Source organism: Montipora capricornis, chromosome 8, assembly GCF_036669925.1.
Source record: "Montipora capricornis isolate CH-2021 chromosome 8, ASM3666992v2, whole genome shotgun sequence".
In the NCBI taxonomy this organism is placed as follows: Eukaryota; Metazoa; Cnidaria; class Anthozoa; order Scleractinia; family Acroporidae; genus Montipora; species Montipora capricornis.
In genome coordinates, this window is record NC_090890.1 from 48,734,477 (window position 1) to 48,751,976 (window position 17,500).

A 17,500-nucleotide genomic window follows, 5' to 3' on the forward strand; every position below is an offset into this window, starting at 1 on the left:
GTAATGCAAGAGTGAGGGTATTTGGTCATTTAATCGCTACTCTGAGTTTCATGCTCCATACGGAGCAATCTTCAGGCAACTGCCAGAAAAAAACGGTTACAATCAAAGATATTTGAAAATACAGAACAATACACAATAGATGCTAAGTTTGTTACGTGACGTGTCACACGGGATCTTCATCATTAACTAAGTGAAAACATTTTTCAAGAGAAATTTCCTAGCATGTCTGACGCGGTATTTAGACAGAAAAATTGTTATCTGACGCCATTGACTTTGCCGCTAAGTATGTGAACATTCCACCCACAGACAGAGAGATCATTATGCACGCGAAACAAACACTCCTATTCAGCGAGGACGTTCCTTGGGTAAAAAGAGACGCCACTGGTGAACTATTTAACGTAACCATGGGATCGTACGATGGTGCCGAGTCCTGCGAACTTGTAGTAGTCTTCATGCTTTCACAATTAAAGAGCATTTGCGGCAATTCAATAGGCCTCTACAGAGACGACGGGCTCGCCGTGTCACACGAGCCACCTCGGTCCATTGAGCGAATTAAGAAACGAATAGCTCAATTGTTCGCAGACAATGGATTGAAGATAACTATCGACGCAAACAAAAAGATAGTGAACTACCTGGATGTGACCCTCGATTTAAACACCGGAAGGCACGACCCCTTCATGAAACCTGGAGACATACCACAATATGTGCATGCAAAGAGCAACCACCCCTCCCAGCATTCTGAGACGTATCCCAGAGAGCGTAAACCAGAGATTATCGGATATTTCATCCGATGAATGTGTTCAACAAAGCTGCACCACCCTACCAAGCGGCGTTAGACAAAAGCGGATACCAGCACACGTTGAAATTCCACCCAAGGGAAAACAGGAGAAAAAAACGCAGGATAAGAAAACGGAACGTTACCTGGTTCAATCCCCCGTTCGATGCGCGAGTCAAGACCAACTTAGGGAAAGAATTCTTGCGGATCATCAATGAGTGTTTCCCAAGGGGCCACGCCCTAAGGCCAATTTTCAATCGTAGTACCCTAAAGCTCTCATACAGTTGCATGCCTAACGTAAAAAGTGCAATAGATTCAAAAAACAAGCGCCTACTACTACAATCAGGAGCAGAAACACGCGAAGAAAGGCTATGCAACTGCAGGAAGAAAGAGGAGTGCCCACTCGACAACCAGTGCCTCGCAAAGGGCATTGTGTACCAGGCCTCTGTCACATCTAGCGAGGGGACTGAGCACTATGTAGGGCTCACGGACACGGACTTTAAGGCGAGGTTCGCAAACCACAAGCAATCTTTTAGGACAGAAAAGTACAGTAATCAAACTGAGCTAAGCAAATATGTATGGCGCTTAAAGAAAGCAAAAACAGAGTATAAGATCACTTGGAAAATTCTAGGCAGAGCGCGTGCGTATTGTAACACTACAAAAAGATGTAACTTATGCACACTTGAAAAATATTACATAATTTGCCACCCGAAGCTCGCCACACTTAACAAAAGGTCAGAGTTAGTTAGCAGCTGCCGGCATGCAAGAAGGTTTTTACTAAAGAACGTGTAATTAAGAACCAAACAATGTGTAAGCAAGTGTGATGAAAAAATGAACGCATAAATACCGCGTTTATGTAAATAGAATCATAAGATCCTGAAGAGTGGGAGCGCTACGCTCCTACGAAACAAGCTTGTCGATCTGCAATGAAAAAGTAGTCCACTCTTCTATATATATATATATATATATATATATATATATATCTTCACAGCCGTACAACCAGCCTTGCATTATTATTTTGTTTTTAGTCTACAACTTATTCGCTGGTTAGATATCCCAAGATCCGTCATTCCTCCTTTGTTGAGCTTGCCCTTGCATAAAAAATGTCAAAGATGTACGCTGTAATCTAGCTGCAATATGGCCGCCTCAATGAGCTCTAAACTTAAGCCCGCGTTCTGGTCATGTGTTACTGGTCACATTGGCATTCATGGAGGGGTGGACGTACGTACGGTCGTACAGCCACCAAAACCGCACAGATGGGTTATGAAATTTTCTTACCCATGGTGCTCCGCGTCCATATAATAAAGAGAAAATTACACGTTAGCTCGAAGATATAAATTTTATGTTCTCGTGGCAAGAGCAATATCTCACTTGTTCGGATGCGCTCATTCGGAGATTTTATTCTTTCCACTCAAAGTTAAATTCATGTCTTCTCGCCACCGTGTAGTATCCTCTATGAATTTTAGGTTGAAGAACGTGGAAAAAAGGGCTGATTTGTTAAGTGCATCAGTGAAAGACTCAAATGGCAGCTATTTTGGGATAAGGTGTATTCCCTCTTGGAAATGACGAGACTGAAACCAGCAGAAGAAAACGGCTCTTATACAAAATAACGTTTAAAAAAACAGTTTTAGAAGATTACCTTGTTGTTGACGCTAAGAAGCTGACAATGAAGGTGAGCAGTGCATCCAAATGAGCCATGGTGGTGACAGACAGGATGTCAATATACCAGATCTTGGATGTAACTTTTAACGTGTTGCCTCTGTCAGAAGGGTGTGACCTGCAATAACAATGTGTACGTAATATCATTCATGATTCTATATTTCTATAATCCAGCAGACGGTGATTTATCCAGTGGGTAGTGCTATCCAGCCTTCGAACAAGTGCGGCCTGCTTCCAAATGAGTTGCTTCATAGCTCAGTTGGTAGAGCATTGCACCGGCGCGCACCGCAGAGGTCATGGCTTCGAATCCCGTTAAGCCTGTTAAAGCCTGTTAAAGTTTTCGGGTATCTACATGAGAGACAGTTGCTTAAATTGTCCATGAGATAAGTGCAATGATTACTTCTCCCTTTCGTATATAACCTGCACTTTAAATATTTAACAATTAATCTACGAGGGCCCGCTGGATATGAAGTGATAGATCAGCAACGAGGCCCGTAACGCCGAGTTGGTTATAATCACTTTCTTTCCAGCAAGGCCGAACAGAATACTTGTTCTATTAAAAACTCTCCAGGATCAACAACTCTTCCATGTATTGTCGACTAAAGCATCGATAATTCCCGTCCAAAACGGTTTTTGTCGGCCATTTTTTCTCAGAGCTGCAAAAGAGTTTTCATCTCGTTTTATTGCTGACGCGTTCCTTGACCATATTTGGTAAAGCAGGTATATGAACTGATAGCCTGTGTCCGGCGAGCCAATTAATGAAAATGCTGGAATTCTGATATCCGTAGTTCAGTTTTTAATAAACACATTTATTTGAGACTAATCAGTCACGGTTAGGCATGACGTGGAACAGCAAACATTTCAGATAACACCATTGTGTATATGGTCCTGATACAACTGATCACGATACGCTAGGTTGGAAAATAAGAATCTTATCCTTAACAAAGAGAAATGTGTGTTTCATATACCAAGGCTCTCATCTACGTTCCGGTATCTCTTATCCCGCCATAAAAATGGGCCTGCAACTTTTCCAGGCCCATTTTCAGGGCGGGTTAAGAGGGAGTCCCGGAACAGGACTATAGGCCTAATACTGTTACAGCAAGGGACTGGAACATCCAAAGAGAACGTCAAGGCTGTTAATTAAGCCAAGCAGGTGAACAAGAAAAGGTGTCAGAAGTCACAAACGTTTCTTTCTATTAAAGGCCTAGTGAATTTCAAAGCAAGATTTATCCCTGACCTTGCGACAGTGGCAGAGCTGGCCTCTGAGGATATTGACAAAGAAAGGAGAACCATTTGTTTGGTCCTGAGCACAATGCGGCCTTTACAGCCGGCTGAAGAGACGGTTAGCTCAAGCAGACAATTTGGGATATTTTTATTGCGTAAGGCCAAGAAAGCGATCACTAATAGTAATAATGCTAGCACAGTTGGTCTGGAAGCAGCTCTGGTACCCGAGTGTTTTGTGATGCCGTGACGGTGAACATGAAACAATGGTTACGAACTAAAGTCTGGTGGCCTGGTATTAATAAGGAAGCTGGAGCATTTAAATTGAAGTTTCGTCATAGGTTCGAGACATATCGATATATATCCGGATTTTATTTTGGCAGATATATAAACCATGTGACTTTGAGTAGCGATTTGTAAAATACTTAACTTCATCCAGTCTTGTAAAAGCCCAGTGTTGCAGCAATATCGTGATTTGACCATGAAACTTTACTGGACGTTTTCTCGACTTTTGCCAAAGAGTCGACCTTTCAACAACTCAAAATGTTTTTGTCCGTTTCAGCTCAAATTCTTTGGACTGTGTTAATATAGTTCAATGTACAAAACGGATGTCAGCGTTTTTCAGTTTTTTGACGTGTTTGGATTTTATACCGTTCTCAGTGTTTAGTGGGATTCCCGCCGGTTCAAAGACGCTATTTTAACTTTGATCAAAGATAAAATCGTCGACACCATTTAGCTGAAAATTTATCCCAAAAGCGATTGCATAAGAAATTTTCAGGAAATCTCTCCAGGAGCTGAACAGAGAGCCGACAAACTCGACCCACACGTGTCGTCCAATTCAGGAATCTATCCCGGAAAAGTTGCTGGAAGGAGTGTTCATACCACTTCAAACGAGAAGCATAATGAAAATTCTCAGACTTTTTTCTAAACTTTAGCTATATTAAGTGAAGGCGCACAATCATCTTGCTCAAATTCTAGATTTGGGAAAAACTAGAAAGACGTCGTATTTCATCTTGTATGAAAGTTTTTTTTAAGAAGACTTTTTCACCATTTTTTTTTTAGCTGTTGGACGCTTACATCGAGACGGAAAATTCGCATGATCATGAACGGTTGTGCGAATTAAAATTGTTTAGTTAGGTGTTCAGCTGGGTAACGAAAAATTAAACTGAAATTCATGAAAATATAAATGTCATTACAGAAAATGAAATCTTTATTTTCGTTCAAGTTGGTATTTAACCAGCTGGACTAGGGAATTAGGGAATAAAGGAAAAGTTTGATAAAAATGTTGCAAGTTGCCAATTAATTTTAAAATTAGAGTCGGAGTGAAAGTGCCACTTATTTGTTAATTTTATCATTATTTCGTTTAGGTTTTAAGCATGAGTGTATCATTCGAATTAACTCAGGTTTAGTTTTAAGCTAGTCTGTTAACAAAAAAGCGCTGCCCATATTGTTTTTTGAACAAATGATTTCGGATGTCCATTAATTTTCTTTCTTTCTTTTTTTTTTTTTTTTTTACTTGTTTGAAAATGTCTACCGTAAGGGGTATAAATTTATCCAAGATTCAAAAGTTAATAAAACACCGTAGAACACTACTATTTTTTTGTGTTTGTACAACGACGCCTACCCTGTTCTTCAAATCGACAAAGGGGAAATAGAGTGTCCTTGAAGTGCAGTGTCCACGCAAGAAAGTGAAGTTCAAATTTAGACTCCTTTATTACGCACTCACAGGCCTGGCCATTTTCTCTCCGGGTTGCAATCTTAATGTCTAGAACAGGGTAATCTTTGTGATAGTGCAGTCAAAAAAGGAAGGTTTTTATTTAAGGTGGCTTACTACAATTACTTTAATGGATTATAACAGCCCAACTTCTAACTCTTTTGAAGGCACATTTTTCGCAAACTAAGAAAATGTGAAATCAAAATTTGCGAAAAATCTACCTAACAGATTTTTATTTTACTTTGCATGAATGCTGAATCAGAGTCAATTTATTATCCCTTTAATTTTTTTTTTTTTTTTTTTTTTTTGGGTGGGGGGGGGGGGGGGCCCCTCATACGGGTAGATTTTGAGAAAAACGTGATTTAAACTACTAGAGCCCAGTCTCTCCTTAGGTACTCGGTCGTTCATTTTGGCCATTTGTTTACGTTTAATTGTTCAATTTTCACATAGAATGGCCAGTCTCTCCGTAGGTACTCGGTCGTTCATTTTGGCCATTTGTTTACGTTTAATTGTTCAATTTTCACATAGAATGGCAAAAGACTTAAGCAAACAGTAAATAGAGAAAGAAAAAACATCTTGGGACATTTTTCAAAAGAGTTAGAAGTTGGGCTGTTATAATCCATTAAAACTGTAGTAAGCCACCTTAAGCGAAAAATATCCTAGAAATACGGAATTCCAGTGCACCTTCGCGGCATGCAACTACATGGTATAAAATAATTACGGAACACACCTTGTGGTATGGGTTATACATTTACTATCACAGTAAGCCTAAAGGCTCGTATGTATATCGAGAAAATACAAGGGATCCATGGAATCATTCATGATATACCTGGCTCACATCAACGTTTGGCGTAATTCGCATGTATTCCCTATAAAACCGATTATCTTTGAATGAGGTTAAAATTGTCGGGAAAAATGCGCAACGTTTCGACCGAACTTCGGTCATTATCAAGCTTAAAAGTGAAGATAAAATTTGCATACATATAAATATAAAACTAAGAAGTAAAAGTATGTAAAATATGAAAATGTACAAAAGGGGGTGTTAAAAACGTGCAAGAATGAAAAAGGATTAAAACACTTTCGCACGAATTGAGTCTGACTGTACATTGAGGCTTGGTGTCAGTCACTTCATTAATTAAAAACATTTCATAAATGAGACAGTCAAACTTGCTCTTGCACTTTTTTAAGATAGTAAAATATCTCGTAAGGTCATTGGGCACATAGGAATGTTCCACACAGAAATGCTTTCCAATTTAGGAAGACGCATTCTTGTGCTCGTCAACGTGTTGATGCAAATGCCGCCGTGTGTAACCAACATAACCTGCATCACACAGGTCACATTTAAATTGATAAACAAGGGATTGTTTGTTGACAATGGTAGGCTTGACTTCGCGCGGTTTCAGATGCTGTTTAATCATGTGGCTAACAAATATGGGCTGGACGGTCACTTGAATTTTCTGGCTCAGATCTTTAAGTTGTGCTCTTACGATAACGGCTGAAGGCTGGTCCTTAAATGGCAGAACAACGGGAACCGCTTTTAATTCGTTGTTAATAGCTGGTAACTCGAGAACAGGTTGATCAGAAGCTTTGACTGCGATAAAGCGCGAGATGGTGGAATTAACCTGTCTGGATAACTAAGACGAGAAAACACCATTTTGAGCCGATCACATTCATCGGAAAAGTATGACCAGTTGGATGAGAGGCGGAAGGCACGATATCAAGCATAGTTTTCAATAAGCCGCGCTTGTGGCGATCATCAACATGGCTCTTGTAATGCAGCAAAAGGCCAGTGTTGGTAGGTTTGACGTATACTTTGGTTTGGATTTGTGTAGATTTGTTAAGGAGCTATGTGCCAAGAAACGGATCCGAAGCATTCCATTATTCTCAATCTCCATAGTGAACTTAAGCGAAGGGTGGCAGTACTAGTGGTTAAGAGTCTCGAGAAATTTATTATTTGAATGTCTTGATAACAATTTATGAATAAGCGAGATTAGTAAATGTTCAGCATACGCAGTTACTAATAATTACTTATTTTACAAGTCTAGTTCTCGCTTCATTATTCTTGTTCATGCTAAATCTAAAAAAAAAATTCTCAACGTATCTTGAGGCCGATATGACGCCGCAATAAAGCATCCGGTTGAAGCAGAGTTACTAACTCTGGGTTGAAGGGATCACTACGAGTAGATACCTCGAGTATATTATTGGTGAAATCTTTTAAAATTTCGAGGTCAACTTCTGGAGTGACAGGTTGACATCTCATTTTAATTTCTACTTTAAGTATTGATAGTGCACTCAGCAGATTCATGTTGATCTTTATCATAACCGTGGTTTGAGAATCAAAAATTGCTGTGATTAATCCAACAGGTACCATCTACTGTTTTGTGTACCCCAATTCGGGATTATCAAGACCGATCTAAAGGTTCTATCGTGTTGTCTCCTTGGGAAGGGAAACTTCGTTCTGTTAAATGAAAAGCATTTTTTTTTTCCATCTTCACGTTACATTATCGCCGCCATGTTGGTGGACGAAAACAAATTGATTTCTCATTAGCCTCTAGGGGTTTCCACATTGTAATAAACATGTTATTTTTTGTTTGCTTTTGGAACACCGTCAGAAACACCGAAATGCGTACTAAACAAACTTGACAAAGACATTAAAGATTGCAAAAGACTGACAGAAAAACTGCTAAAAACCTTTCTTCGAAGGAAGGAAGAGCTAAGGAACGAATAGGCAGCCCAAGTTCGCGTCACTAGAGAGCATGTAATAATTAACAAGAAGATCTTTCATATCTTAAAACCGCGCTTTGAAAATTTATCTGTTTTCTTACCACTATAGTCGCAACGTAGTACACATTCCAAAGCAGTCTTTCTTGATTCACTATGACTATAGACACAAAATCACCTGATCAATCTGTAGCACAACAACTGACAACAACGACTGCACACGAACTTATTGCACTATCACTTATAGCCGAGGTGAAATCTCCGAGGAATCTCCGATGACGTAATGGTCTTAATTGATCTGGAACTGTCATCAGGATATCTATGGGTATGAACGATACAATAATAACACTTTTAACAACTTACAGCTTTCTTTCCTAAAAGTCGCGATTAAATTTGATTGGTTTTTTACACGAGTGAAGCCTAGCAAAGTAGTCACACGCGTCACATAATTCAAGAATTACGTTATCCACGGCTATCTTTAGTACGGTGGTTATTTTCCTACCAATGAAAGTTGAAACGTCGACACATTCCATGGATGACATAAAGACCTTTTATGTATTCAATACTTGCTTCGAATCAACCGCTTAAATAACACAAAAAGGCAATATATTTTGTACTAAATAAAGAATGGAATATTCATACAATTTTAAGTACATTAACGTTTTAACAGCTTTTGGCGAGTACCGGTAAACATCATAAGTTGCGTGATTCGAAGTGCCACTGACTATATGACCGAATAGAAATTTGGGTCTGCTCACCAACAAAACTAAATTTTATCTGTTTTCTTACCACTATAGTCGCAACGTAGTACACATTCCAAAGCAGTCCTTGTTGATTCACTGATGACTATAGACACAAAATTACCTGATCAATCTGTAGCACAACAATTGACAACAGCGACTGCACACGAACGTATTGCTCTTTCACTTATAGCCGAGGAGAAATCTTCGATTGCACCATCAGTCGTAGCTGTTGTGAAATCTCCGATGACGTAATAGTCTTAGCTTTCTTTCTTAAAAGTCACTATTACATGTTTCAAAAGCACACACAAAAAAATATATTTTGTTACAGCTTCTTGGCGAATAAACATCATAAGTTGCGTGACTGGAAGTCCCACCGACTATGTGGCCTAGTGGAAGTTTGGTTCAGCTCGCCGACAAAACGAAAAATAAAAAAATAAAAATAAATAAACAACATTCAGAGCAAGAACCGCGGTCGGCCCATGGCCGCGCGGTTAAAAATAAATAAACCGATTGCAGAGCAAGAACCGCGCTCGGCCCATGGCCGCGCGGTTAATTACTAGTGGGAAGATGACCTTTGAGTGCAAGCGGTATTGGGTTACAGGCAGCCGTTGAGAATTTAAACGCGTTATAAGACTTTGTATGGGAAATAAAATACCGTTGATTATCTGGTGTATTCTTGTGTGTTTTGGTGCTTATTTTTTTTTTTTTTCTTTTTTTTTAAATTTTATTTCGCACACACAAACAATTACAATACATTACATTTACAATTCATTACAGGTAACTGTTATCGTTTACAAAAAAAGGAAATAAATAAAAAAAAAAAGGAAGGACAAGGTCCACCAAAATACTACAGTTTATATAATAACAATTAAAAGAAGGTTGTCTGCCTTATGGTCCTCCATCACCCATCTGCCCGTTTGTTACTTGTACTTTAATTAACTGTATTGGTCAAATTATATTCTGAGGGCCATTGTTTAAAAGTAGCCCATTTCTTCCTAAAAGAGGCTAAGTTATTATTATCAAACGCAATCTGTTTCTCAATTTCCATGGAGCGTATGACTAACTGAGTGTACACTTGTACCCTAGGAATAGTGTTTCGTAGTTTGCAACTATATATATAATGTCTAGCAATGAGGAGGAAGTGGTGTAGGAGAAGATTGGATATGTTGTCGATTATGCCGAGACAAAGAGCTGGCGTAAAGGGGGTAATGTTCAAGTTGGTCAAGTCAAGCTCTTCGGAGGTCCACTGCGAAACATTATTCCAAAAAGTCTGAGTTGATCTACAATGCCAAAAAAGATGCGTAAGTGTCTCTGGGGAGCCAGCGCAAAAAGAACAGGAGTCTGTTTCCTTTTTGCCTATCTTAAGAAGGAAGTCATTTGTAGCTACTCTTCTCTTCTTCTACTCTTCTCTTCTTCTCTTCTTCTAAATTTGCTCTCCTTGAAGGAACAATAGATGACTTCATGGATGAGCAAAAAAACAAAAACTACTAAAAACCTTTCTTCGGAGGAAGGAAGAGGTAAGGAACGCTGAAAAAATACCGTACCTACTGCTCAACCCAATGAATTGCTGAGCGAGTTCGTGAATGGTGAGTTTAACGAATTGCTCAGCGACAGAGCAAAAACCGTGTTTGTATAAAGCAAAGACTGTGTTTGTATTTTATGCGAACTATTTTATAAGAACTAACGTACTTTTATTCACGTTACATATTTTAAATAATGTTTTCGCACTGATTATTTTTAAAACCGAGGTTGTTCCATTTTCTTTGCAAGTTTCCATGCGCCATAATTGTAAGCAAATTTGCGATGCCATTTATAAATTGAATTTTAAAGATATTAATTATCTTTGTTTCTCCTTTAAAAGTAAAGTCTCGAATTAGTGTGTACAAATAACAAAAAAGATACATTTATGTAGTTGCCAAAATTAACATATGGCCGTGAATAGCCTGAAACTGGTGAGACGTTTCAAAACTTTCATGTAAATGGAACACATTTCCATCGCAAAGTTTCCAACTGGAAAACGGGACTACCTTTTCAGACGTCCCGCTGCTCTGGGAAATTTTCCAGTGGAACGAACCAAAGAGTCGTGTACCATTTACAAACCAACCGGAATTTCTGGACATTTTTTCTAAATGGTAAACAACCTGACTATCGCGCCACGTTGAGGATTTGGCGGTGTATAATTTACAATAAAAATTTGGTTGTCACTCTTTCAAGTGACAGTTCTGAAACCTTTGCCTAGAGACACAGATATCAATGATGGAATGTAAGTTTTCTGGTGGACTAACAATGAAAAGGAACTAAGGAGAGATCTTTTGCTTTCGTCCATCAACATATGGCTGGCGGCATTCTCTAGACGTAACGTACAGATAGAAAACCTTCGTAAGCATAATTTGATTTCATTTATTTAACAGAGCGATGTTTCCTTCCCAAAGAAACAACACGATCGAACCTCTAGATTTACAAGACAAAACGATAGTTGTTACCTATTACATTAATCACAGCAATTTCTGATTCTCAAACCATGTTTATGCTAAAAATCAACATAAATCCCCTTAGCGCACTATCAATACTTAAAGTAGCAAATTGACAAAGAGAAAACAAAGTGGCCTTCAAGTGCAATGTCCCCTCACGAAAGCGTTTCAAATTTAGACTTCTTCATTACGCGCTCAACGATCTTTCAGTCTCGAGCTCCTAGCAGTTTTCTCTCCTGGTTGCAATCGGAATGCCTAGTACAGGGTCATCTTGGTGATAGTGCGGTCAAAGAAGGTGGGAGAGGACAAAACGCGGAGCCCTACTCCGTGGAGTACCCTATGGACTACCCAAATGGAGTGCCCTAAAAAAACTATTTCGAATGAGCACTCTTGATCAATTTGTAAGCAGCATCTGAAATAGTGCTTACTTAAGCCTCAACACCGCTTTTAAACAGCATTGTTCAACAGTATTTAAGTCTAAGCACCCGTTTTAAAAAGGTTAGCTTACATGAAGTAATCAGCCATCACAACAATAATCGAAAATATAGCTGACTTGAATCAAGGTGTAGCTTAATTCCCATGTATTGATTATCTTAAAATTGATAACATTTTATGCGAAAGAGAGATTACTAAAGGTCCAGCAGTCGCTGGTAAGAACTTATTTTTCATATCTAGTTCTCGCTCCACTATCCTTTTTCATGCTAAATCTAAAAAACAAGAATATTCTAAACGTACCTTTACGCCAATATAACGCCTCAATGAAGCACTCGATTGGAGTGATCACTACGCGTAGATACCTCGAGTATATTGTTGGTAAAATCGTTTAAAATTGGGACGTCGGGCTTTCGAGTGACAGGTTGACATCTTATTTTAATCCGTCAACTTTAAGTATTGATACTGCCCTAAAAGGATTTATGTTTATACTTTTCGAAAGCATGGTGTGAGAATCAGAAAATACTGTGATTAATGCAATAGCCTACCAACCATTGTTTTGTCTAACCCGATTCCGCACATGAATATACTTAACAATAGAAAAAATGTTCCGAAAAGACGCACTTGGGTTTCCGCATTGCAAAATAGTATAAAAAACATGACTGGATTGGGAAGGTTGATGGAGTAGACGTGAATTTTCGTCCTCCGGCATAAACTCCTCTCACTGAAGCAAACAGGTAAACTTGTCTACCTTCAACTTATCACAAAAGCCGAGGATATCCCACCAAAATCGTGTGAGAAGAGAACACGGTGTTCCAGTTCAGTCCCAATTTCAAGCAAAAATTTAAAAAAATTAAAATGGTTTTTACGGTTGATCCACGTTTATTTTTTTGATATCTCGCCGAGATGGTGAAAGTAGCATTTCCGAGCTTCAAAATTTCAAAATTTTCTGGCGGAGAATTCCCCCAGAACCCCCTACAAGTTAGCGTCTCCGGCGCTTGCTTGTTAGCCCCTCCCCCCCCCCCCCCCCCCCCTCCCCCTCGCCCCGCCCCCCCGCAATGCAAAATACGTTCCGCTGCCCCTACAGTTCTGAAGAGGAAAACCTATGCCTCATGTACGGTGACGCCATCTTAAGAGGCCTACATGTACAGAACTAGTTGGAAAGCTGAACGTCCTAGATAGAATCGATGAGCGATTGGTCAGGGTGGATAATGATATAGAGATTATTCCATGGCAAGTGCGTACGAACGATTTTTATTCACGAGTTGCGATGCGTCAAAAAATCGAACGAGTGAGCGCAGCGAACGAGTGAGTTTTTTCAAGCACTTTCTATGGTGTAATGTTTTTACTCCATACATACTGAGATTTTTTCTTACTGGCCGAATTTCAAAGATTGGAAGCCATTTAAAGGGGCAGTGTCGTGCAATGGCATGCGCAGTATTTTAACACTAATTACTGCCTGTCATTGTAGTCCTCAAGATACGAACAGTAAATTCATTCTGTGGAATCACCAAATCATTACAATATCGATTGCAATCCTGGTGTTTTGGAAGTCATGGTGCGACAGCAGTATTCTTGTTATCCACCATATTTTGAATTCGAAAGGGAATTTTCTTTTCACTTGAAGAATTTCAGAGAAAACTTAAAATCCAAATTGATTTTTGGCCATCTATTCAATAATTATCAACAATTCCGTCATATCGTAAAAAGCTAGCTCCTGAATCTCCATATCCAGATCAGCGCCTCGACTCTATTGCATCCCCTGTTTTAAGAATCTCAGAAGCAGTGTAAACTTAAATCTAAAGAAATGTTGAGACTTGCGAGAAATACATTCCCGAAATCTCAGCAGAGTGGCAGAAAACGTTTAGTCATATATACGCCTTTTATAAAGATAACAGACTAAGACAATGTTATTTAAGTTTTTACATAGGATAATCACAACTAGCTAGAGGGGAGTTGAAAAGATATATGGCTAGTGACGATCTCTGTACTCGATGCTTGAATCGGAAACTTGAAAATTGTGGCTTTTTGTAATTTTCTTTTCACTTATCTTGCAAGTAAAATGAATAAGTCTCTAAGTATTGTAACATAAGTCAAATGTAAATGTCATATTTATATAAGCCTTTTAGGAAAGTATATTGTAATGTATTCCCTCTCCTTAATTTTCGTTCTTATGTTTTAAAGGAAAATAGCTATAACTGAGGTTATATTAAAGGGGCTAGGTCACGCTATTTTAGGTAATTTTGTTTAATTTTGTTAATTATGAGCTCTAAACGTCAAATTGGCAGAGCAAGAGTCTTTCATTTGCAAAATCACGGCCACATAACAACTGAGAATGATTTTCCAGCTGTGTAAATGACATTTTGATATAGACTGATATAAATTTGAAAAAAGGTGGGCCGACGTTTTTCAAATTTACCCAAATTCAATCCATTTCAATCCGCTCCAGTTTTGTCCATCCATGTCCCTTCTTGGCTTCCCTGTGTTTTGTGAGAGTTCTTCTATAGTTTTAAACAGTTCTTTTGATATTTTAGTTAATTCTATGACCATTCGATCAGTGTTGAAATTGCCTAAAATTGCGTGACCTAGCCACTTTAAGCTCTTTATAGAACATCATATAATATTAGCTTAGCTCTTTAAAGCATATCCAATTTTGTAGTTTGGTACAACTTTTCTTTAGTTCCTCTGTTACTGTTATGATTTTTGTTTTTTTCTTTTTTTAATAATTTTGCTGTGTTCCTTTTTTGTGAGTGTATGGTGTTATTTCAATAAAATTAAAATAAATATATAAATAATAAAACAAATGCGTGCTAAATAAGCTTTTGGGAAAAAATAAATTAAAGATTTCAAAAGTACCCACGGGGATTTTAACATTGTCGAATCAGTAATACTGACAACTTTGCACCTTTCTGCAAAGTTGACAGAAATGAGTGAGTCTAAGGAAATGACTTTAGCACCAAGTAGTTCGGTAAATCCAGTTTGGAAGAGAACTACGAGAACGGCCGGTTTAGCATTGAAGAGGAGACAGATTTGTTTAACTTTGACCAGGTGGGTGAGTATCAAGAAGTATGATCCATCGGCAGCGTTTAAAAGGGGACTGAAACAAATTACAGTGGATGACACTGCCAGAACAGTGAATGAATCCATAAGAACACTAAAAAAAGTAACCTTTAGGTGTTTAAACGTTTGTAATGTCTGAGCAACGGTACAGAGTGCACTGCCTCGTGATTCTGCTAATTTGTTTTCCCAAGTACCCTCGGCCCAAGTGTTACGTACCGACTGTGATTTCGAAGTGTACTTTTGGCTCAGCAAATTCCGATGTGCAAGGTCCGCAAGGTATAAACCAAAGACTTTGTATCAAAGATGCGTGGGCATCCAACGGCATCTCAGTACGAAATAACGGTTTGGCGGGTTTGCATGTGACTGTGATGCGAGGGCCAGTGAGGGATTATCAATCTATCAATTTCTATCCACTAGGAGATTATCTATTTTTAACAATTATTCGCCGAAGGGGAGGTGAATATCGGCCAATTAAAACCCAGACGAAGTCGAGGTTTTTATTCACCAATATTCACAGACCCTGAGGTGAATAATTTTCTTAGTATAATTACAAAGGGTGATTATTTCTCCTAATAAATTTTCTTTAAAACAATTAATTTCTTTTTCTGTCGCCTCGACAATTCTTGTCCAAAAAGGTTTTTGACGGCCATTTTTTTCTCAGAGCTGCAAAAATGCTTTCAGTTCGCTTTATCGCTGACTCGTTCCTTGACCATATGAGGTACAGCAGGTACATGAAGTGATAGCCTTTGTCCAGCGAGCCAATTAAAATGCTGGAAATCTGATATCCGTAGTTCAGTTTTTAATCCCCTTGCGAAATATTAGATAGACTATTAGCGTTGCTATCCCCTGTTGCAATCAAAGTCGCCACTAGCTTTTCAGACAGTTGCTAGTGAGCAAGGTTTATTCAATACAATGAGCCTGGATGAACAGGGAAAAAAGACCCATATGAAAAATAAAATCTGGGTAGGTGGCGTACTTTCCGACAATCCTTCCATACGCTTGGGTATTTATTCAGAGTGCTTGTTCTAATGGGTGGTTTGCAACCAATCTCTAGAGACACAGATAAAAATGCTGCGATATACAATTACTTGTGGACGAACAGAAGGAGCTAATGAGAGGTGTTTTGTTTTCGTCTACCAACATGGCGTCGATGACATAATGTGAAAACCACCTATAGACACTTGCAAATTATTTAAATGTATTCATAAGTAATATGGTACTCATTTTTTCATTGTATTTTAATGCAATGAAAACATGGTGTTCTTCAAAGAGTGCTCCAACACTTACATAACGTTTGGGTGCTTTAAACAAACTTCTGAAAACACAAGCTAGTGAGATTTCCCCCTAATTTTACGAGAACTCATTGCGAATACGTGTTTATAACATAAGAACAAACTTTTCTTGTCACCGTCGAGGCACAACGAACCCAGTTGGGCAAACGGATTAAAAAAGCACTTGTTCGCTCGCAATTTAGAGGAAAACAAATTAACTCTTTCTTTATGTCCAAAAGAGTACAGATTAATTACAGTTGACAATAAAAATTCAATTCTCATTCCTGAACAAAGGAATAACCGATTAAACCAACTTTTAAAAATACTCATCCACTTTAAATAACGCTATTAAACTGTGCACATTTCAATTATTACAAATTGTAAGATATAGGAATCCTCATAAAATTATTGTCTCTCTCAGGTTGTTCAATAGGCTAGTTTCGGATTGTGCAGCAACAGCAAAAACAGAGTCGAGGTTCAGGGGAATAATGTACATTTTCCTTTCTTTTTTTGAACAAAACAAAATACTAATTATTTCCCAGAACTCATTCTCAACTCTGTTCTTTTGTTGCAGCACAATTCGAAACTTGCCTATTCGCCCTACTTTCAAAATGGCCGATGTCTTGTGTAATAATAGATTGGGTAACCTGTGAAAATAAAAGGACGCTGGGAAATCAACTTGGCGTGCAGTCTCCTCGTGTTTAAGGTAAATTTATGCGCCCACGAGGCTGAGCACTCCCAACAAACCCCTTATTTCTATGAAACCGCCTGCCAGCAAACCTCCTTTTGCTCCATGATATTTTGTCTCCATCGACCCGTGCTTTAGCGTCTTAATTAAATCTGAGACATCCAGACATTGACAAACATTACAGAAGTAGAAGTTCAAAGGTCTTTTTTTCCCTCTGAGAGGAGGAAGTTTCAAAGCACAGAGTTCAAAGCTCACTCTGGTGTACTGAATGCCGTAACACAAAGGAAACAAAAGACAAAAACATGAAGCCAGCACGAGCTAAATAAACAAAAAAATACAGACTGAGGATTTACAATTTGAAACTCTTGGTCACATGTATTGGGTTGTGAAATTAAATCATACGATAGCAAAGGGACGTTAACTTTGTTTCTTGACTCTTACATGTTCGGCCCTTTTCAGGTGCGTTGCAATTGCCGGAGCCAAATTTCCCCTAAATCTCAATAAGAAAGACATTTAAAGCTGAAAAACGTTGCTATTTTCTTGTTTCTCGTCTTGCACACTTGTTAAAGGTCAACCGACGTGGATTGTAGTTTTGTGAGTCGGTGTTCCGGACTTTAAAGAAACGTCGCTCTTTGACAAGCTTCCAAAAGGTCTAGTCAAATACACCTAGGAAACTTTGAGAATACAAAAAAGGTCGGTCACTGTGCAGCTGCGCAGCCTGTTTTCAAGACAGTGGGGCAGTCTA

At 38.6% G+C, this 17,500-nt stretch overlaps 1 protein-coding gene across 2 annotated transcripts in view; it reads right to left on the bottom strand.

The window, feature by feature from the left end:
- The window catches only part of LOC138060570 (polyunsaturated fatty acid 5-lipoxygenase-like), a 54,447-nt gene extending 39,269 nt beyond the window's left edge, over positions 1 to 15,178 (bottom strand). Inside the window, exons 1-2 of one of the 2 annotated variants that reach the window (XM_068906412.1) lie at positions 15,013 to 15,178; positions 2,415 to 2,552 (exon numbers count right to left, since the gene is read on the bottom strand). In XM_068906412.1, coding sequence (XP_068762513.1) covers positions 2,415 to 2,473 — 59 coding nt within the window. In that variant the 5' untranslated portion in view covers positions 2,474 to 2,552; positions 15,013 to 15,178. Of the gene's footprint in view, positions 1 to 2,414; positions 2,553 to 12,039; positions 12,270 to 15,012 lie in introns of those variants that run through there. The other variant, XM_068906411.1, reaches the window with a different exon arrangement.
- Between the last annotated feature and the right edge of the window lie 2,322 nt (positions 15,179 to 17,500).